The 20,792-nt window shown below is 51.2% G+C and overlaps 9 protein-coding genes and 1 non-coding gene across 10 annotated transcripts; 4 read left to right on the forward strand and 6 right to left on the reverse strand.

The window, feature by feature from the left end:
• On the reverse strand, positions 1-1,533 carry BDV17DRAFT_78897 (DUF3712 domain-containing protein). The gene is made up of 5 exons (XM_073765145.1): positions 1,437-1,533; positions 1,177-1,370; positions 673-1,088; positions 480-601; positions 1-407 (listed from the first exon to the last, which is right to left on the reverse strand). The coding sequence occupies exons 2-5, from the start codon at positions 1,323-1,325 to the stop codon at positions 126-128; spliced, it is 969 nt and encodes a 322-aa protein (XP_073616117.1). The 5' UTR covers positions 1,326-1,370; positions 1,437-1,533; the 3' UTR covers positions 1-125.
• A 1,658-nt stretch (positions 1,534-3,191) lies between these two features.
• On the reverse strand, positions 3,192-3,729 carry BDV17DRAFT_78803 (uncharacterized protein). The gene has a single exon (XM_073765143.1). The coding sequence runs from the start codon at positions 3,607-3,609 to the stop codon at positions 3,229-3,231; it is 381 nt and encodes a 126-aa protein (XP_073616118.1). The 5' UTR covers positions 3,610-3,729; the 3' UTR covers positions 3,192-3,228.
• BDV17DRAFT_79034 (uncharacterized protein) lies at positions 3,395-6,148 on the reverse strand. The gene is made up of 2 exons (XM_073765146.1): positions 3,854-6,148; positions 3,395-3,797 (listed from the first exon to the last, which is right to left on the reverse strand). The coding sequence occupies exons 1-2, from the start codon at positions 5,917-5,919 to the stop codon at positions 3,635-3,637; spliced, it is 2,229 nt and encodes a 742-aa protein (XP_073616119.1). The 5' UTR covers positions 5,920-6,148; the 3' UTR covers positions 3,395-3,634.
• A 1,505-nt stretch (positions 6,149-7,653) lies between these two features.
• On the reverse strand, positions 7,654-9,807 carry BDV17DRAFT_79107 (DUF1776 domain-containing protein). Its single transcript, XM_073765147.1, has 4 exons — positions 9,350-9,807; positions 8,935-9,277; positions 8,700-8,863; positions 7,654-8,648 (listed from the first exon to the last, which is right to left on the reverse strand). Exons 1-4 carry the CDS (start codon positions 9,380-9,382, stop codon positions 7,800-7,802), a joined length of 1,389 nt encoding a protein of 462 aa, XP_073616120.1. The 5' UTR covers positions 9,383-9,807; the 3' UTR covers positions 7,654-7,799.
• A 104-nt stretch (positions 9,808-9,911) lies between these two features.
• BDV17DRAFT_262273 (metalloendopeptidase WSS1) lies at positions 9,912-11,701 on the forward strand. Its single transcript, XM_073757767.1, has 2 exons — positions 9,912-10,464; positions 10,514-11,701. Exons 1-2 carry the CDS (start codon positions 10,181-10,183, stop codon positions 11,475-11,477), a joined length of 1,248 nt encoding a protein of 415 aa, XP_073616121.1. The 5' UTR covers positions 9,912-10,180; the 3' UTR covers positions 11,478-11,701.
• A 981-nt stretch (positions 11,702-12,682) lies between these two features.
• On the forward strand, positions 12,683-12,754 carry BDV17DRAFT_t74. The gene has a single exon. It is a non-coding gene; the product is annotated as a tRNA-Arg (tRNA).
• Positions 12,755-12,946: 192 nt separating this feature from the next.
• On the reverse strand, positions 12,947-14,061 carry BDV17DRAFT_79129 (GPALPP motifs-containing protein 1). The gene is made up of 2 exons (XM_073765149.1): positions 13,933-14,061; positions 12,947-13,819 (listed from the first exon to the last, which is right to left on the reverse strand). The coding sequence occupies exon 2, from the start codon at positions 13,814-13,816 to the stop codon at positions 12,995-12,997; it is 822 nt and encodes a 273-aa protein (XP_073616122.1). The 5' UTR covers positions 13,817-13,819; positions 13,933-14,061; the 3' UTR covers positions 12,947-12,994.
• Positions 14,057-14,865, forward strand: BDV17DRAFT_79134 (uncharacterized protein). Its single transcript, XM_073765150.1, has 2 exons — positions 14,057-14,341; positions 14,393-14,865. The coding sequence occupies exons 1-2, from the start codon at positions 14,194-14,196 to the stop codon at positions 14,674-14,676; spliced, it is 432 nt and encodes a 143-aa protein (XP_073616123.1). The 5' UTR covers positions 14,057-14,193; the 3' UTR covers positions 14,677-14,865.
• Positions 14,866-16,491: 1,626 nt separating this feature from the next.
• Positions 16,492-19,026, forward strand: npl4 (nuclear protein localization protein 4; the record flags this gene model as incomplete). The annotated part of the gene is made up of 4 exons (XM_073763654.1): positions 16,492-16,590; positions 16,675-16,805; positions 16,859-18,320; positions 18,418-19,026. The coding sequence occupies 4 exons, from the start codon at positions 16,492-16,494 to the stop codon at positions 18,679-18,681; spliced, it is 1,956 nt and encodes a 651-aa protein (XP_073616124.1). The 3' UTR covers positions 18,682-19,026.
• A 118-nt stretch (positions 19,027-19,144) lies between these two features.
• On the reverse strand, positions 19,145-20,768 carry BDV17DRAFT_290937 (uncharacterized protein; the record flags this gene model as incomplete). Its single annotated transcript, XM_073762018.1, has 2 exons — positions 19,145-20,554; positions 20,613-20,768. The coding sequence occupies 2 exons, from the start codon at positions 20,766-20,768 to the stop codon at positions 19,145-19,147; spliced, it is 1,566 nt and encodes a 521-aa protein (XP_073616125.1).
• Between the last annotated feature and the right edge of the window lie 24 nt (positions 20,769-20,792).

Raw genomic sequence — 20,792 nt, forward strand, 5'->3', positions numbered from 1 at the left:
GAAACCACCCTTCGAAAACTTAAGTAACCATACACGCCGAGCCGAATTTAGTCGAGCTGAGTCGACTGAGGCCCGGCAAACTGCTGAGTACCGTATTCTGTACACGGACAACGGTGGGCAGACTACTACCCAAGAACCGAAAGAAGGTTCAAGTCAGTCGTGAGCTCATTCGCCGCAAGCGCAGCAGTGAAATACGGGATCTCCTCGCCGTTGTAAACGCTCGAGTTGCCGACAATGGTCAGCGGGAGGGTACTCCCGATTTCCCCGACAAACTCAATCAACAAGTCCGTGTCCAGAGCGGACAGCATGGGGACGGTGTTGTTGCCGGGCTCGAGGATGAGGTCGTTAAGGAAGGACTGTCCGACTGCAGTTCCGTTCCCGGCGGAGACGTCTAGGGTTAAGTTGCCCTATCGTTGTCAGGATTGTTAGCATGTGAGAAAAGGTAAGGGATATTTGTTCAATTGAGGTTGGTCACGTACCATGCTCAATCGCAGGACAGAAGGGTTGGGGATGAAGACGGTGCCGACGGCGTTGTTGCCGTCATCACGATTCAAGTCGAGGCTCAACGACTCGATCCTGAAGCCGTCGAGCTTGTTAAGACCTGCATACAACCAGTCAGTAAGTAAACTACAACCCTAACCAGTACCCTCTTAAAAAGTCCATCGAACTCACCCTTCATAGTAACCGTCTTATTATAATCAATATCAATTTTCGGCAAGCCGCCCTGCTTCAACTTCGGCTCGCCATAAATATTCAACTTGAACTCCTCATTCATCATAACCGCAGTCGAAAACCCAGCAAAGGCCTCAGCATCGCTCAAATCGACCCACTGATCAACATGCACCTCGGCGCCATCGTTGCCCTTGACTTCTGGAACCCGGACCGTCGCGAACACAGCCGATCCCAGCAGACTAACGGCTGCGTCGAAGCTGTAGATCGTTGGATGGAATACGCTGTCTGTCCCGATGACTTGGTGCTGGTTTAGGTGGAAGCCGTTGGGGGCTGGGTCAGTGATTTCCATTGAGGTGACTTCGAGGGTGGAGTCGTCGATGTCGCCTTGGGCGATGTTGGGGTAGCCGACGTAGACACTGGAAGAGAGAGAGGCATTGTCAGTTTGCGTCAGGTTTCGTTGGCGTTGGCCGAATCGGTGGGGAGGGGCAATGGAGATGGACTCACACTGGCAACACGACGACGAGAACAACAATGATGAGAGCGATGAGATGAGCCCACCACCATTTCTTGTAGTGCGCCTTGACGCGAGCCCAGAAGGTAGGCTTTGCGGGCGCCCCCACGGTGGTTTCTTCGACGGCGACTTTGTCGGCCATCTTGTCTTGTCAGGTTTTTCTTGTACTGCGTTGTACTGTGCTGATCTAGACGCGGCCAAGCCCAATCAAGTCAGTCTGCGGCTCAAGGCGAGGATGTCTCGTGGGACACACAGGAGGTGGATGTGTTACTAGCGATTGAGGTAATGTCAGTTTGAACCTTGAGGTTATGAAGGGGGACTCAAGGGAGATTGCGGAGTGTGTTGGTATATGGCAGGTCAGTCACATACCTGAGAGAAGAGCGTCTCACCACTAATACTCAAACCTAGAAAGAAACCTTGCGACAGAAAAGCAACGTTGAAAACGAGAGGGAAGTAAACTAAAATAACGGGAAAGACTGGCACGAAATTATTTCTAGAAGAAAGGAAGTGAAAAAGAAGAACGAGAACACCTCGGTGCTGCTCCTATCACAGACTGAGAGACTGAAACAATGGAAGGCCACGAGGGAATTATTATGTGGGAGCAAAACAGAAGATACGAAAAATTGGCTAAACGGGATGGAATCATGGATGGACCTCCAAGCATTTTATCTATCCAGGCGATCACATGTGGCCAGAGCCAGGTCAGTGCCACTGAGACACGAGAAAGAGTGAACACCGCGGGTTTTTGCTGGTGGAGCATTGGGACAAGGGTTCGTTCGGTGGTGATGCCCAGCACTCTTGACAGTTGACTACAATACAAAGTACGCGAAAGGGGGCAAGCCGCAAGGAAGGGGCGAACCTTTCAGTTGACGGATGCCACGGCGACCCCGGCGAATGTTCCTGTTTGATCTTCGGCCTGGAGGGCTAAGGCTAAATAAATGGGAGCCGGCATGACGGGGTAGAAAGCCTCGGTGAGCCTCGCGTGCTGCAGTGCGCTGAAACAGAGAATGTATGGTCTACTCGACATGCTGAAGAGCAACATGGATCATCCATGGGTTGAGACGGCCATGACCGACGAGCCTCGGCGCGTCAGAGGCAGGATTGAAAGACGACCGAATTGAAACAAAAGCCATCTCGAGCAGCCTGGCAGTTTCCAACAATGCTGCAGGATGTCTGGCAGGATGTCTGGACGGGTCGTTCCCCCAATTACCCCATGCTTGGCCAAATGTGTGGGAGTGAGACTTGGCCAAGCTGATTCGGCGCTGCTAACCACGGACCAGATCGCCTCTAGACCAATAATAAATGATAATACGATCAAAATAAAGTGGCGACGGTCCAGGGTTGGCTTGAATGGCTTGCGCTGGCGGCCAGTCGACTGGCGAGTATAGCACTGGTCGAGGTCGCCAGTCGTGCTACTCGAGACTAAGCCGTGCGACCCTGCCCAGTAGTCAGACTGTTCTTTGACTGTTTCTGGCCTGTTCTCCGTGTGGCCTGCCACTAGCCTGAACGAGGGACCACTGCGACCTTGGGTTAATGATGGTGTGTTAAACGACCAGCCCAGGAACGCTCGATGACTTTGCAGTTCTCTCGTGACTCGAGTGAAGCGGGAGCATCCGGTTCGGTGGGTTGGCAACCCCGGATTATCACTTGCGCGCTAGAATGATCCTACTCGTAGAATACGAATGGAAAATGCTTCCACTCTCTGAAAGGTTGTTGACCGGTTTGACTTTGCATTAAACAATGCTAGCTGAGCTGCAGCTTCTCTACCCCTACTCTTGTCCTCGTGCTCGTGGAGCCACCCCTTTTCAAAGGGAATATGCACACCCCTGCAAGCTCAACGCCACAATCGCCGCCGTTAAAGAGACTACTCCAAAAATATGCAGACGCGGTTCAAGAATGTACAATTTCGTCAGGTTCATTTACGTAGCTAAGGCAACGAACGGTTCCGCCACAGGCAAGACAAGGAAATAACAGAAGAAAAGCTTGTAGAAAAAGAAAGGACAGGCCGTTCGGCAGAGAAATGAATATTAGTAGAAATGAAAACATCACACAGTGAGCAGACAAATGAAGGGTATCCAAGAAGCGAATTTGATGCCCGCAAACATGAAGGAGAAAAATAAGCAAAGCAGTAAAGGCTGCTCAAGATGAAGGCTTGCGATCAGAAAAGAGAATATAAAAAAGAATAAAATGATCGCCAAGGCAAATGGAAGAGCTCCCTCGTCAAGTCGGTTCATAGAACTTCCAGAGACAGGAGACGAGAAAGAAATAGAAGCAATATGGGGAGTAGAAGGTAACAAGAGATAAGAAGAAGATAAAAGATGAAAATGTGGAAGAATGCAGAATGCAATGCGCGCGCTACAACAACCCAGCGCTTTTGCTTGACATCGTCCGTATATCGCCTTTCTCGCCGTTCCCAATGCAAGCATGCAATCAAAACACGAAAACAATCATTTATGCTTCAGTGGCGTTGGACTTTTTGCGCTGGAACAGACTGCGAGTTCGAGATTTGCTGCGACCCTTCTTTTCCGGGGTACTGTGTGCTTGCCGGCCACGGCCACGACCACGAGACCGCGTGTCCGGTCCGTCATCTGACATGTACTTGTCCTTGTAGATCCTGCTATCGAATCAGTTTCGCTGTCAATCCCAAATCCAACCCTAGTGTGAACCTACCAGCTGTTTCCAACCATGCTCATGCCCTTGGCTTCAGCCTCGCGGTAGAACTTCGCCGCCTTCTTCATGTCTTTTTTGCAGCCAATCCCCTCGGCGTAACAATAACCTGCTTCAGCCAGGGCATCAACATCGCCCCATCGGCCGGCTGTCTCGAAACAGCGTAATGCCAAGGGTTTGTCCTGTTCGACGCCCCATCCGTTCAAATGGCTTACACCGAGCTCATACACGCTGAGAGCGAACTGGGCTCGGTACGCCTTTTGAAGTTCCTTAGACTTGGCCGAGACGTTAAAATCAGAATCACTGCTAAGCTCTAGGCCGACGGAGTCCATAGCTTTGCGCAACCACCGCACGCCCTCTTGCTGGTTCGGCCGCATACCCCAACCATGCCGACAAGCTAGCGCGTAGAGTAACATTGCAACCGGGTGATCCTGTTTTGCCGCAACTCGTAAATGATACGTAGATTCGTTCAGCGATCCCTTTTCATGGAGTTGAATACCCTTTGCGACATGCTCTTCCGCAGTAACCACCGCGGAAGACGTTTTTGCCTTTGCTGTTTGTGGGCGGAGAGTCGAGGCAGAGTCTGCCGAAGAGGTTGTTCCACAGATATCGTCAGTTCTAGACGTCTCAGAGCTGCGTGCCCGAGGCGAGACGTTCTCGGGTTCAGGCTTGTCAGGTAATGGCGAAGTATGCGCAGATGATCGAGACACCACGGGCGTCAGAAGTTTATCATCCGCGGGTGCTTCATTAATGGACCGTACTTTCGGGGGCGGGGGCGATTCTTGACGAGACGGAGACGGGGAGGGCACTCTAGCAGACCTCTGAGGATCGGCAGTCTTTGGTCGCTGCTGCTCTGGGCTCTCGAATAGCGGCTCCTGCCATTCGAAGTGGGGAGTCTGCAGACCCGAGAAAATAACCGAATCCCTAGGCACATCGCGTCCACGGGGGAGCGAGTACTTGGCGTATATGTATGAAGATACTGCGGATGAAGGTTCGTCCTGTGGGGTGTTTGGCATCTCCGAAGGTCCAGGGACAACAATGGGGCTAGGTTTGTTGATGCGGTTCATTGCGCCCTGCATGCTGGCAGGCGGCTGCTCCGTTACCCCAAGTCCAATAGGTGAAGAGAGGCTAGTGCTAGACCTGCTCAGAGGACGTGAGAAATTGAACGATGGGCGAGGGGGAAGATGGCTAGAGTTTGACGCCTCGGAACTGATAGAAGGCGATCGGGGATGTGGACGGGCCATTGAAGCCATGGGAGAATGCGGCATGGACATCGCACTGCTGGAAGACAATTTGCGCGGGTTCGAGAAAGTTGAACCGGCATTGGAGCTGCTGTAATCATCGTCTGAACTCTCGGTTTGCGGGGCGCGAGAACTGCTCGACGGGCGGGGCATAGGCGATGCAGGCGGAGCCAGGTTGCGGGACGTGTTCAGGCGGGCAGAGACTGAGTCGGTTGATGAAGCCTTGGTCGGTCCAGGACCAGCGAATCCGGTGGGTGACGCAGCGTAAAATCGGCGCGGAGCTTCTGACGAAGCCCTCATTCTAGGTTCTTCCTCCGGAGACTCGGCGCGCACGGCATCAAACTTGAAACCTTCATTGTCAACCTCGGCGATCGGCGATTCGTACTTTGGCGTCGCGTCTTCGTCGCCCGAGAAATTCTGTTCACTAGCGAGGTGAGATACACCACTGAGACGAGGATGTTCGGACTGAGGGCGAAAGCGAGGTTCCTCCGGTTCCGGGCGGGCTTTTTGAGTTGGCTGTCTCGCAAGTCCATTTTCATCACTACTCCGCGAAACATCGTTGGAGGACTGGGATCGAAAGTAACCGGGGCGGGGCCGAGACAAAGATCGTGCAACACTGGCTGGAGGCAGGCGACTCAATCGGCGATCCCTCCGCGCCGAATCCTCCAGCTGGCGGGCCAAAAGACGGCCTTGGAATGCGAAGGCATCAAGCGGAGACAGTGCCGGGGGTATTTCACCATCGAAATGCTCAATGCGCGGCGAGGCGGCGCCGCTCCGAGCACCATCGTGGGGAGAAGAGCGGGTGTTGAATTGCGGCCGGTTGATCATTGTAATATCAGGTCCTCCGATTCGCACAGGCGACGGGTGATTCTTGCGATCTTTCAGTGCGGAAAAATTATCCACTGGTTGCCAATAATAAGTTCATTCAGCCAGGGTCGTATCCTGTAGGCGAGTCAACTGGTGCGCCTCGAGGACTAGAGTCAACGGCCGCAATGGTTCGTATTTTGAACAACTTGGAGCTGGTGGGTTGCGACGGTGCTTTCGAAAGTGGAAAGGGGGGTAGGAGAAAGAAACAAGAGAGCAACAGAATATCACAGAGGAGGGCGGAATTACTGAAAGGAGTGACAGCCCCAGAGAAGTAGGGGAGAAAAGAAAAAAGAGCAGTTGTTCAACAACGTTGGACAACAAGCCAGGCTTGAGTAGTCAAGTTGAGGTGGTTGTAGTAAGGAGTGACAAGGCCGCAGTTGTTATGTACAGATGGTGGCAGCTGGGGCGATGGACGGGCGATTAGATAGGAGGATTCTGGGCCAGCATCGCGCAGTGCCGGTGGAGAGATGGCAATTGAGAGCGGGAGGCGGAAGAACATCCAGCAACTAGCAAGCCGTGCGAGGGAAAGATGGCAGACGACAGCAGAAGGACGATGGAGTCAGGATGGATTTTTGAGACGCGGCGACGATGTGACGATCGCCAAACTGACGGACGGACGAGGGGCGGACGGGACACTGGGCGATGTGGAGGGTGTATCGGGGCGTAATAACTGCCAAGAATACTGTCCTCTATTTATTATACGGTCCTTACACATGAGTTATTCGATAATACACATATTACGTTTTTGGTAAAACAGATACACTTACATTAAGCTAACCGAGGATGCGTCGCAGAACAGTCTCGTCTCAGTCAGGGGTTGCTTTAATGTAAAAGGGCAAATAACTATAGTAATAGTGAAGATTCATGACGTACTATTGAGGCCAATCATGTATATTATAGTCAGGGTCCATGACCTCCATTGCATGTGCGCCCCTTCTGTTCTCATTATCAAGACTCCTTCCAGCTATGGATGTATGCTCAGCTTTACCTGCGCTGTAGCTTGCATCCAGAACCCAAAATTCTAGACACTGACTGGTGGATATCGTTTTTGACAAGCTACCACTTAAATTGCCGGGAAGCGCAAACCTCCTGAGCCCTGAAACTGTCAAGCCATGGGCGACCCGGCTCTGGTTCGGTTAATCTCCTGGATGGTGGGGACTGAAGAAGTTCCTAAGTCCACGCAGTGGCCACTATTTTTATTCTTTCCTCCGTCACATAATGGAATCAACTGAGCGTTGACACCTTGGACGCGTAAGTTGGCGTGATCAGAATATATCGAGACACAGAGGGCTACGCTGTGCTACCCTACAAGTAAGAGGCATATTACCAGTCGGATGGAACCGCCTTCTCTCCGATTTTTGTTCCTTTTGAGGGTGCTCATGACATGGAGGAGATCCTTCAAGGTTATTATAATAATCTCCTGTTTACCCGAAAAGTCTTAGGAGCGGACGCCTTAACAGAACTACTCCACCATTGTTTGTGGATCGATGTCTCAGGCACCGGACAAAACAGTTGGTTAGAGCGTGGAAATTGGGTAAAGTGCCGATAGCCTTTGTAGAGTGGTCGAGGGAGTGCCAACGTTTATATTGTATGCGCAGAATGTAGGCTATCTGAGTAGCGTGCAGGGAAGTCTGCTTTTATTTCCAACGAACACTCGCCTTCAACCTTGGCCCAGGAACATATATTTCGTTAGGGCAAGTAGACCATTCTCGAGTCATATCAGAAGGAGCGTAGAATATTCCCGTAGATCATCCAAAGCTAGCTATTCCTTTTCAAGAGAGCAGAGATGCTTAGATTCGCAGAGTATTATATCCCAGTAGATAATAGCCACGGGGCAATTTTCACCGATCAACTTTTTCCCACCCAGTCTCACTGCTACTACCGCTGGGGCTCTCGACAGGAGACGGGTAGCCGCTTCGCAGTCCCAACATCCAACCAACCAAACCAGGGGGTGTCCATTGGCCGATGACGTGGTACGACCATGCGCCTCTCCCAGCGTACCTAACGGACTTCCTTGCTGTTCGTTGTCCAAATATATTCCTCGACGTCGGTTCCAAGGCGTCGAGCAGTGCATTGTGAAGGACACGGGCAGGCGATCCTCTTACCATGCCAGGGCCGGCGGACGCTACGGGCCGCTGTTCGATGCTATTCAGATACTGAGGCCCATACATTGCCCGCTGCTGGACACTCCACGTTAGGACCTCAGTTCCTGCAATGTGGCTATTTGGGGTCCGGTATTGTGGCCCCAGGTCAATATTTCCAAGTTTCAACTCCACCAGGTCAATTTTGTTATGGTGGAGAAGACCTAGCTCCCTTCGAAGGGAGGTCGCAAATCCTGACAAGGCGCGGGCTGTGGCTACTTCAGGCCCCGCAAAGGGCGCTGATAGTGATGATGATATGGATGGGTAGATAAAAATAATAGCAGGGTTTGTGTTGCGGAGGGTGAGAAGAGGTAAAAAGAGCTGTGTCGTTAAGATAGGCGAGAGAAGTCGAGTATTGATGGTATCGACCCATGACGATGATGGAATCGTAGCGACGGGGCCTGCGACAAAGTTTGGCGAAGGAACCAGTATAAGTCCGCTCAGCTGGCAAATATGTGGCGGCACACCAGGCATGGGGGCATGCGGTTGGGTGATTATGGAATGAATTTCACTTAGCGAAGAGTGCACCTCTGAAGGCGATGAGGGCAGCTGGAAGAGTGTGAGCATCGGGCTTCAGAGCACTTGAGACATGAGACTTACTGTCGTTAAGTCGAGCCATAGAGGCCTTATATCAGGTCGATTTTCTGCCCGGACAAGATGTTCCTCTTCTGCAGATGACACGGTGATAAACACAATATATCCTCGTCGGTCTAATTCGGCCGCTATCGACCTAGTCATCGGCTCATGCGGTGACCCAGCAACAACTACAGCAAATGTTAGGCTCGAGGCCGGCGCAAGTAAAGCCATCACATCGTGACCATCTGCGACGACGTACCTATAATTTCTTTCCGACCACCGTTCGCAGCTCTCTTAGCCTTCCGGCGCTTAGCCCTTAGCTTCTTGCTTCCAAAGTACAGGATGCTAGTCGTTCCGACGAATGCTAAGATAGCAGCACTCCATGCTCGATTGCGGCCCGCCCAACTCAGTGCACGATCATAAAGCGACTGCGGCCGCGACGACGGTGGACGGAACCTTGGTGACGGCCTGACGCTTGAAGGGAGCCAGGATTGGTGAGAGAGTGTGTCTCGAACGGCGTCCGCAGCATGGTCGATATGTCGGTCGATCGCATCGGCGACTTGTAACGAATACCTCCTTACGTCATGAGGAATAGAGGCGAGCTATAATCGTATACAGCAACTTGTCAGAACTCAAGCGGATACTGATAGATGCTAAATGAAGGAAACACTCACATAGTCGAAGAAGAACTGATCGTCACTCGTCATCTTGATGAATTGCTCGAGTTGGGAGTTGTAAGATAGATAAAACTCTCAAAATTCTGATAAGAATGAAGCCATCGATAAGTCCCCATCACATGACCATTAGATGCAACCTGGTCTCACTAATGTTTATCTTGACACAGCTGCATGAATCCATTCAGTCAAAGGGTCATCCTCAAGGTAAAGCAGTTGTCCTGGAACATCGTCTTGCGAAGCTGGGTTTGAAATACTTGTACTGGTCTGCAACGATAGGGTTGAATGCTACTCAAATTATATATCTCGAAGCAGAATGAAGTACCTACTATCGCCCAACAAAGTAAAACATTTCCTACTCACAGAAAGACCACAGGAACAAAGCCCAGTACCATTAATTTATCACCAAGCAACCCAGAGTACCATCAAGTCCTTTGAGAATTAGAAATAGACATTCAGGGAAATATAACGCCTCAGGCCAACAAAATCACGTGAGCGGCGGCAATCTTATGCTGATTGACGCTTTTGATCCATTAATAATTGTCGCCATCTCGAGCAAAGACCGTATCTCACGCCCCTGGCGCTTTCTGGTAGTTTCTCTCGAGCGGCGTCCGGATGTTGTCTACAACTGGTGCTATCTGGGCGGCATTCACTCGCGACGTCACGGACGCGGCTTCTTTATGACCAACATAGTGATGAGTACTCTAGCTTCGTCTCAGAAATAAGGCGTTTGAGTCTTCTCAAACTTCTTAAGAGCGACTTTTCCCTAAACCCCAGAATAAGTCCTAGTATCGGGTTTGCTTATCTGGGTCCGGCGTCCAAGTCATCGTCATGCGTGAGCTCGACCCGCTGGTCCACGAGTACCAGCATGACAGGCACCGGCCAAGGGAGTCGGAAGCCCTTCTGATCCTTCGAAAGATTGCTTCATTGGTGAAACCGATTATGCGCCGGCGGTCATGGAGAGTTGGAACACTCTGCGAGTTCTATCCACACCAGCGGAATCTACTTGGCCTCAATATCAATGGTGGGCAAAAGATCTGTCTACGCCTCCGGTATCCCGGGGACCAAAACCAGTTTCTACCACTCGACCAGGTAGTAGACACCATGTTGCATGAGTATGTGGTTCGAGCCTACCTTTGCACCCAATTTCGCTAACCCGCGCAGACTATGCCACATCGTCCACGGTCCTCATAACCAGCAGTTCCATGCCCTTTGGAACCAACTGCGTGACGAGCACACAGAGCTTGCTATCAAAGGCTACACCGGTGAAGGATTCCTGTCACATGGTAGACGCCTCGGTGGGCAGAAGATACCTATCGATGAAGCTCGTAGACAAGCCCGCGCCGCTGCAGAGCGGAGGCGAACTCTCTATGCCGGATCGGGACAGCGAGTGGGAGGGACGGACCCTGTGCGAGGAGCCGACATGAGGAAGGTCATTGCTGATGCCGCTCAACGACGCATAGATGTGACTCAGGGCTGCGCTTCCGGAGCAGACAACTCCCCTGAACTTGCAGAGGAAGCCTCTCGGAATGGTTTCCGAACGAAGGCAGAAGATGATGCAAACGAACAAGCAATCATGCAAGCATACATTGACCTGATCGAGGAGGAAGAAAGAGAAAAGTACGGGCCATCCTATATTCCTCCCAGTCAGAATAACCCAGCTGGGCCTCGAACGACACTCTCGCCTCCGCCGGTACCCGAACACACTAGGCCGAGCCTGCCGGTTCAGGAACCAGACGCGATAGCTCTTACGGTAGATGATGGCTTATATGCTGACTCTTGGACATGTCCCGTGTGCACGCTCGACAACCCGGTCAACTTTCTATGTTGTGATGCTTGCACATCAGAACGTCCTCGCCCTGACACGTCGCGGACCGCTTCTGCGCCTCTCACTACGGCGTTAAGATCTAGTACCCCAAGTGCGCGGAGCAAGAACAAAGGCCCCATAAACCGCACAGTCGGACACAGATCCTTCAAGAACCGGAGAAGCGCCGCCGAATCCCTTTCCGGCCTCGAGAAAAACGCCCGGAAGCGGCCATTGGGCTGGTTATGCAGGTCCTGCGGTAGTTTTATGGAAACAGAGTGGTGGACATGCTCAATGTGTGGGACCATGAAACAAGAATCATGAGGTTTAATTGGAGGCCCCATCAACAACTTATTGAACGTTGCTTTCTTCTGTTGCTGTCTCAAGCCATGTGTTATGTTGGTAAGGGAATCCATATTTTCAACTCCATGACCTACGCCATGTACATGAGATTATTCATGTTTCTTTCGTAACAATAGACAAAATCAGTATATCATCAAGGTCCTTTATTCTTCTTCAAATGAATAATAGCATTCTCAAAATCAAAATGTACTGCGAAGACGAAGTATACGTGCGCTGACTAATCACCGATTAAGCGACCTCAAGCTTCGGAGCTATGTCATCCAAAATTTCTTCCACTTCTCTCCTCCACCATGACCGGCTCTCACCCACAACTCAAGAAGACCGACCCAAACAAGAATAATGAACAAACACTCAAACCGCACACCCGACTAACAAACCACTAAGTATGCCCATCCCCCAAATCAGGAACTCTGAGACCACGCAATCCGCCAAAACCCAACCCAACAAGCCTCCCTCGCAATTCAACCCAAATGGGAACACCAAATGATGAGAACATTGTTTCATGAACCGAATTTTTTAGGAAGAGCCGGAATAGGTATGGCAGGAGACTGAAATAACAGCTCCTAGCTGTCGGTGCTTATAATGGTTCTGCTGAATGGTGTTTCGAATTGGATTGCCGTGGGCTTGAGCGGCTTGTTGGGTTGAAGGATTCCATGTGTTAACTTGTTGAACTCATCAAGAGTTTGGAAGAGTTGGTTATTGTTGTTTGAGTGGAGTGCTAATTGCTGTCTGCTCGATAGGGATTATTCTAGTTTCTCGTTCTTCAACTCGCGCCGTGGCATGCGGTTAATTGATCTACGAATGGGACCTACTAGTATATAGTTTCTCAAAGTGTATTTTCTTTCTGAGCTGTGCAGTCATTTGCAGACTTTTCCTAGTAGGATAGAGCGCACTATGATCTATCTGAGTAGATGCTATATGGACGATTTGAGAGCGCTTCGCAGTCCACATAAATAGCTCTAAGTGAAACTCCCTGTCAATCATGCATGATCCAATCTTATGGACTATGAGTGAGGATGTTGAATGGGCGTGGAACATTGGATTTGGCAGCCATTGTGGACTTTGCTGCTGCTACAACAAGCTCGCAGATAATCGAAGGCAACGTCTTCAGGAGAAAAAGAACGCTTCCATATAGTAGCCAAATGTTGACAGTCCTTCAACATAAAGGCCGGCTGGCCCAATGGCAAGGCGCTTGACTACGAATCAAGAGATTGCAGGTTCGACCCCTGCGTCGGTCAAAACTTTGAATTTTTGTGGCTTCATTTTTTGAGCTATACGCACGGACACAAACTGAGTACCTACATTGGCTGCTTGCCTGATATCCAAGAACGGTTGATGTCTCATGGCATGGCCGGCGGGTCTCGTTATTGGCAAGTCGTTTGATGGAAGCATCAGGGTATCTTATGTCATTGTTCAGTGTTCCATCTTCATAACAGATTCAATCCTATGGTATAGAGTACATATATAATTTTCCAAATCTATAAAAACTTTCCCTTCGAGAACCTTGATCCAAAGTCCGCTGCTTTGCTCATCATCTCCCTCCGCTGCGCATTTGTAAGCTTCGACGAAAGCGCCATATCCTTCTCTTTATCAAAAGCCCTTTTGCTCGGATCATCTTCTTTCTCACCATCTTTGCCCTTCTCCTTCTCCTTCCTTTTTTTCTCCTCAACCAGCGACCCTGACTCCTCCCCTCTTACGCGTTCATTATACCTCGCCACCTTCTCCCTCATCGCCTGTGCCTTCGCATCCTCCGCTTCTGACCACGGGCCCCGAGACGCACCACCACCCCCTGAAGAAGAAACAACCCCCATAGCCTCATCCTGTAATCTTCTCATCTTCTCCTCCGGCGTCTCAGTCCACGAACTATCGATTCCTCCACCAGACGGCGCATTCCCAACACGCGGCCCGCTTTGGAATTTCCTGTTTCGTAGCTTTGTAGGATCGACGCGCGACTGGTCTGAACCTGCAGTGGGCGGCGCAAGCATCCAGTCGTCTCGTTTGGGTGCTGGCTTCTCGGCTTCCGCGGTTGTGGCTATGGATGGGGTTGTAGATTGTATGCTTGCTTGCGCTTGAGGAGGTGGTATTGAGCCTTCTGGTGGGGGGAGACTTGGGCCAAAGTCATCGTCTGAGCCTGAATCTGAGTCGGAGTCGTTGTCGCTGTCGCTTTTGCTGTCGGAGGTTGGTGGTGGGAGGGACGGGCCGATTACTTTGCGCCGCTTGTCGGGGGCATTGTCTATGCCCGAATAGGCTATAGATGGGTCCGTGGAGGGTTCGAGCTTGCGTTTCGTTGGATTATCCATTGTCTAGATATGTAGTATGAGGTGAAATCTGGCTGTTGAAGGATGGTCGGAGCAGCCTGCGATACATGCGGCAGACAGTTTTTGATGCAAACTGATCAAACAGATTGCATACCTACCTTTATCTAATCACCAGGGCCATAGCCTCCAGGGCTGTCAACAGTCAACACTCAGTGGACACTCCGGCAGGAGCGCGCAGGGAAGGATTTTAATTATTGAGGTAGAGAAGAGTAACGTATCGACACTTTGACGACCCTAGTCCGGAGCGTAGCGAAGAAGTAAGCTTGTATGACTCCCAGTCATTACACCACATCTCGTCGAGATTTCCATTGTTGATATTCTCGTCATATGATACCTGCTACTATTGGTCACTTCTGACGATGCCTATATATCATCCTCCTTATGGCGGATATCACTTTCATCACGATGACAGCTTTAACAACTGCATGCTCTGTGGTGTCTCTATAATGTGCCCGCTTGATCTCGGTATCTATGTGGCTGACGATTGGCTAACTTGGTTTAGAGCCGGTCAGTCCTCAATCGTCGCCTCTCTGAACACAAGCTAATTGTGGGCTATAGCCTATGATACCCCAATAGGAGTCAGACTGAGTGGCATTGGTTACAAGCGAAACAGGCCAGATGAGCTTTGGGTTCCTACTGATGAGCACGCAAGAGCAAAGACCAGGGGCGCCGACACCACTGGGCTGCTCCGCTTGACTAGACCACCGTGCAGGTTCCAGGACTTCTATCTCTTTCAGAAAATATGCTGGCGTCAAATTGCAAGCCATTTCCGGCTCGGGGAGCTCAACCTAGACCGTTTGTACGCAGGCTTGGAAGTTATGCCCTTACCTGGTGGTGGGTAGCCCTTACGGTGCTGCAATATTGCTCACGCGCCAACCCTACGGACTGCTTCCAGCGCTTATCATTGGGACTGAGGGAGATGATCGCTGCTTCATTATCGACGCGGGAGGCTTTGAATCTCTGCCTCATTTCACGGGCAATGGCGTGCATTTTCGAAAGCTCATTTTTTTGGCGATCCAGATTCGACATCCACAGAGAGTGCGGACATCTTGCCGTGGTTATCAAAATGCTCACGGTAGAAGAGCAGCAAATACTTGACTGGCGATTGCTATACCACTGTACCTGCAAGCTCAAGTGCAGCTTGGTCTTCCTTGAAGTAGACGTTTGAGACGTGGGAGCGTCTCCGATGGTTACGGGACATAACGGTTGGGGACAGGTCCATGAGCAAACCACCGCAGTTTGATGGAAGGGCGCTACAATTCTACCACAATTCGCGCTACCACAACGCAGAGACAGTGACTGTCGATGTATCGCAGTCACTAGCGAGAGTTAATGTTTCTGTTTTGCAGGACATCTCCATCCACGGAAAGGGTGAACCACATGCCTGGGACACTACTGTGACCGGCATGGAGTTCATGTATGGCGATGGGAAGTCATCGGTGCAGGTTGGCTGCAACACACCAGATGCATTTATTGTCAACAAAGACACGCCTTAAGAATCGCTTCGAAGGCACCTTAAAGGAGACCTACACTTCAGATATCCCGGGACGTGGTTTATGAAGTGAAGCATCTGCGAGGGTTCCATATACACAGGCATATATATTGTGGTATCGCTAATACCTATGCAGTTGGTGATAGGGTCTGCGGTTGTTATAGTGAACATTCATCTGTGACCCCTCGTACGAAATTTGATGAGTTGCGGAAGATGGGTATCCTGCACTTGGATCAGGTTGAGGAGGTTATTATTACGCTCAATGTAGGTCCCTCTCACCTTTCGCGGAGTATTTCACAAACAACAGCTAATGCACTTGATACTCACTAGCAACAAAGAATAGCCGATGTGGGTATTAGGGATGTAAGAAAAAGAGAGATGTGAAACCGCGATTTGATCCTGGAGATTGGGATTTCTGGGAAGACAACTCGGACGAGGAATGATGATTTATCTTGCTATATACTAGTATACTAGGAGTTGAGCTACCATCAGAATTCTGTTTCAGCCAGGCGCAACATAAAAATCCAGCGGTGTTTAGTACTTGGGGTCCTGGCCTAAGATCATGATGCTGTTTGATGCCGCCCATGGTCCCTTGATGGTCTTTGACATCCCGAAGACAACCTGCACCAAAAGAACCTCTTGCACGAAACGTCAAGGGGCGCTTCAATACCACACCATGACCATGAACCAACTGTACCATATGACCACCAAGTATTGATTCGGGCGCGGCTCACGCTGACAAATATCGCAACCGCGCAGGGGTAAGACTGCGGGAAAAAAAAAAAGCTTCTGCAAGCAACAGGCTGTCAGAACTTGGTGGCAGATAGTCAGATTGAGAATTGCCCAACTGATATTGGAAAATGGAACGAGGGAGCTCGATGGTGGACGGGAAAGAGGATCCTGAGAGATTGACGACTAATTATAGTAGGCGGTCAGTCAGGCGGTTGGATAAGACTGACAGAATACAACGGGCATTACGACATTTGCGTGCCACAGCGGCTGACTGGACTTGTCTTTCTTTCATCTTCTTTCACTTCCTCATCACCCTCCTCTTTCTCTCTAGAGCTTGTTCTCTTTATATTGTACGAATTTATGAGCTGAAGGTTCGAAATTCCATCTATCGAAGACGTCAACGCCTTGCAACATCTCCGCCTGAGCCGCCGGCATGGCGTCCCGCACGATCATTCTGAGATTCGAGAGCCGGAACGGCCAGTTCCGCTTGAATGTCAGCCCAAAGGACCTTTTCCCTTCTCTGCAGTCACAGGTATAGCTCTACCTTTCGATCCCTTTCTTAATTCGCAAGCAATAATTTGACTTGATCAGAAACATGTTGACTTTGGAGCTCTAGATTCTGGAACGCCTTCCCTCTGACGTCGAACCCTCCTCGATCAAGCTCTCCAACAGACCTATTGGCGGTGGCGGCGACGAGCGATACCTGAATACACTGGATGGGGTCTCTTTTGAACAGGTTGGGCTAAGGTCAGAAAGAACGATACCATCGGGGCGAATAGTTGCTGACATTGGGGATCCAGCCATGGCGAGAAGCTTTACATTGGATATCAATCAAAGCAGGATCTGCAAAATGGACCCAGTAATGGGACTTCAACTGACTCGTCTGCAAGGCGATTGAATGGAGCACCTATACCTCAAGAGGGCACCCCCAACCTTCGATTACCATCTAGTAACATCGCAAACACTACGGGCAAGAATCCTTGGGAGGTCGTTCGGCAGTCAGCCCTCGATAACCGCTTGGAGAGGAAAGATGGAAAGATCAAACGGCCGCTCGACTACAAGATGTGCAAGCATAGCGCGAAAGGCATGTGCGATTACTGCATGCCCCTCGAGCCTTATGATGCGAAATACCTAGCGGAGAAGAAGATCAAGCATCTTTCATTTCACTCTTATCTACGGAAGAATAATGCGGCGACGAATAAACCCGAATCAGGAAGCTCTTTCATGCCACCCCTCGACGAGCCATACTACAGAGTAAGGCCGGATTGCCTGTCCGGCCACCCGCCTTGGCCAGAAGGAATCTGTACCAAGTGCCAGCCAAGTGCGATCAGTTTGCAGCCTCAGGAATACCGCATGGTTGACCATGTAGAGTTCTCCACTCCAGACCTCATCAACTCGTTACTGGACTTTTGGCGAAAGTCGGGCAGCCAGCGCCTAGGGTATCTTTATGGTACATATGAGGAATATGACAAGGTACCACTTGGTATCAAAGCCGTCGTACAGGCAATCTATGAGCCACCACAGGTGGATGAGGTCGATGGCGTTACACTCCATGATTGGGAGAATGAGAAGGAGGTAGAGGAAGTTGCACGTCTCTGTGGTCTTGAGAAGGTTGGTGTTATTTTTACCGATTTGATTGATGCCGCGCGGGGCGATGGTTCAGTGGTCTGCAAACGACATATCGACTCTTACTACCTCTCCTCTCTGGAGATCGCGTTCGCATCACGTTTGCAAATGCAACATCCGAAAACAACGAGATGGAGCCGAACCGGTCATTTTGGCTCTAACTTCGTAACCTGTGTTGTCAGTGGAGATGAGGAGGGTGCCATCACGATCAGTTCCTATCAAGCAACGGTTGCCGCGGAAGAAATGATTCGGGCTGATATTATTGAGCCATCCGCAGAGCCGTCTGTGATGCTAGTCCAGTCTGAAGACGATGCCGCCAGCAAGTCGCGATATATCCCCGAGGTCTTCTACCGGAAAATCAACGAATATGGAGTATCTGCGCAGGTGAATGCAAAGCCAAGCTTCCCGGTCGAGTATCTCCTGGTCACCCTGACTCACGGTTTCCCCACGAACACCAAGCCTCTATTTGTTGACAGCACGTATCCGATTGAGAACCGCGAGGTCATCGGCGAGGGACAGGAATTTCGCTCACTTGCCCGGAAACTGGTATCCCACGGAGACCCAGACAAAGCAATTCGGGCTGTCTCTGACTTCCACCTCCTATGCTTCCTTCGTTCCTTGTCTACCTTCAACAAGGTGAGTCAGCTAACTAACCAACCCACAACGGCCCTCATCGCTCGGACCGCACCGCTTTCCGAGGAAACAATACTAACCACACACCGCCCTCGTATAGGACGAAGAAGCGCTCCTCTGCCGCGTAGCCACAACCCAAAACCCCAGCGACGGTCTACAACTCATCAATACCCCCGGATGGGCAACGTTGGTCACTATTCTTCAGGAAAGCGGTGAGCGGCCCCCCAAGCGTCCCTGGCTGGAACCTTCACGCCCTGTGCCTGTGCCCCAGCCCGGAAAACGTTACCCTTCCTCAAGACCTGAGTCTCCCAGATCTGAAAGTGAACAGCTTGCTAAGAGGTTCAAGGGAGCTAGTCTAAGGTGACCGGTCGATGTTTCCGAGTCGTCGCACTACCTGTCCATGCCTGCAGCCGTCCATCCATCCTGTCCTATCCGTCCGTGCCAGTGACCGATCCGCGGGGCTCCTAAAATTTAGCCCTACAGTGGATACGCTATGATTGGAATTTCTAGGTTCCCGATACCAATGGCGTTCCGTTGTTGTCATTTGTCTACGCCGCATTGTCGGATATTCGGCTATGGTTTTGGATAGCATTAGTTAGGGCTATGGGGTGATCCACGGCCATCGGGCTAGTAAACTAGGCACAGATAGATAATAGACTGGCTCGGAAGATGCATATATCGTTCTCTCTTATATTATGCAGTCTAGTCTAGAAGACCATGATGAAGGGCAAATATTGCTCAGCAAACATTACAAAAAACATGCGTGGAAAATACAGTACATTCATGACAGAAGAATAAGAATCAACGAAGGCAAGGGAGAAAGATTATCATTTCCCCTCAACCAAAGCTCTCAACCTCTCCTCAAGTACCCTCCTCCCCTCCGTAGTCCTCCAAACCTCATGCGGCGCGTCCTTAACAATATCCCAATTCCGCAGGTTCTTCGTAATTCCCGTCAAATCCTCCTGTTTATCCGCCCACTTCTGACTCTTATCAACCTCCACACCGGAGCTAACAACAACAAGCGGCGTATCCGCCATCTGAACGTGGCGCGCAGCCTGAACCTCCGAGGTCGTCATGGACCCGGCAACGAGATTCTCCTGGAGTTGAGCGCGGATGAATTTCCCCGTCTGGTAGGCGCTTCGACCAAAGACGCGGTCTTCACGCGTGCGGTGCTTGAAGATTGCGCCAAGGATGCGGTTCAGGCCTAACGGGGAGAGGATACCCCGGATCCAGAGGCCAAAGCCGCGGCCTGGGTCCGCGATGTCGGAAAGGTAGTCTTCATGCAGTGTATCGATTAGGAAGATGCCGTGGACTTCGAGGAGGTGGCGGCTTGCGAAGATGCGTGAGTAGATCCCGCCGATGCCGGCGGAAACGAGGACGAAGGGCCCTTCTTCGCCTGCTAGCGCAAGGGCTTCGGAGAGGGCGTCCGACGCCATTCCTGCGGAGAAGGGGGAGGGAGCGTTATCGGACCAGGCGATGCCGGGGCGGTCCCAGTAGCAGTAGCGCCGGATTGCGCCCTTTTGGTGGAGTTCGTCGATGAAGGGCTGGAGGGTATTTTCGACGGGGCCTTCGCCTGCTTCGAGCAGGATTGTGGGCGAGTTTTCGGCTGTGGAGTTGCCGACGCAGTCGAGGTGGACTTGGTAGTTGCGGGCGCTGACGTAGTATTTCCGGCCTGGGGGTTTGAGGGTTGCGTCGCGGGCGCGGAGGACCAATGTGATCATGAAGAGAATGGAGGTGATGGCTATGATGGCCATGAAAAAGGTCTCAGCCAGCACGGCGAGCCATTCTCGTAGTGACCGGCGGGCTTCCTCGCGGCCTGTTAGCCGTTCCTCCTCTTCGCGTTTGCCCCAGGCGATGTAGCGGTTCTGAATGATGTTGTAGACTGCGATCAGGAATGCCCAGACCACAGTAGCTATCCCGACCCAGCCTTCTTCAACCCGGATTTGTGGTACAGCAACCGTAATGCACATGTCGATGAATAGGAAAAGGGCGAGGATGAGACCCCATACTGTCATCGGCTTCGACGGGACAGAGAAGAAGATCAGGCTGAATAAGATGTACCCAACGGTCAACGTAGTATAGGCAAATGCGAAGAAGCCTGATCCGCGCGTATGCAAGGCCGGCGCACTGACGAAGAGGGAGACGAGCAGGAATGTCCACCAGACGAAGCTGACGCCGAGGAACGCAGTAGAGAGGCCTCGTAGAGCCCGGACGCTCCAGAGGTTGTATGGAGAGACCTAATCAGCGGTTGAAGTCAGTGACACAATAAAATGGGATCCAAAGGGTTGAACATACAGCAGGGTCATCGGGACTGAGATATGGCTCGTTCTGGCGTGGAAGGAGTCGAGTTCTCTCATCGACCGGATGTTGTTCGTGATCCTCTCCATCCTCTCTATAGCGATCACCTTCCCGGCTCTCGAGCCTCGACCTCGATTGTGAAAAATTGACCATGGCGTTAAATATGTGATCTGGCAG

This window comes from Aspergillus undulatus (assembly GCF_047715775.1).
Source record: "Aspergillus undulatus strain CBS 261.88 unplaced genomic scaffold BDV17scaffold_21, whole genome shotgun sequence".
Taxonomy (NCBI): Eukaryota; Fungi; Ascomycota; class Eurotiomycetes; order Eurotiales; family Aspergillaceae; genus Aspergillus; species Aspergillus undulatus.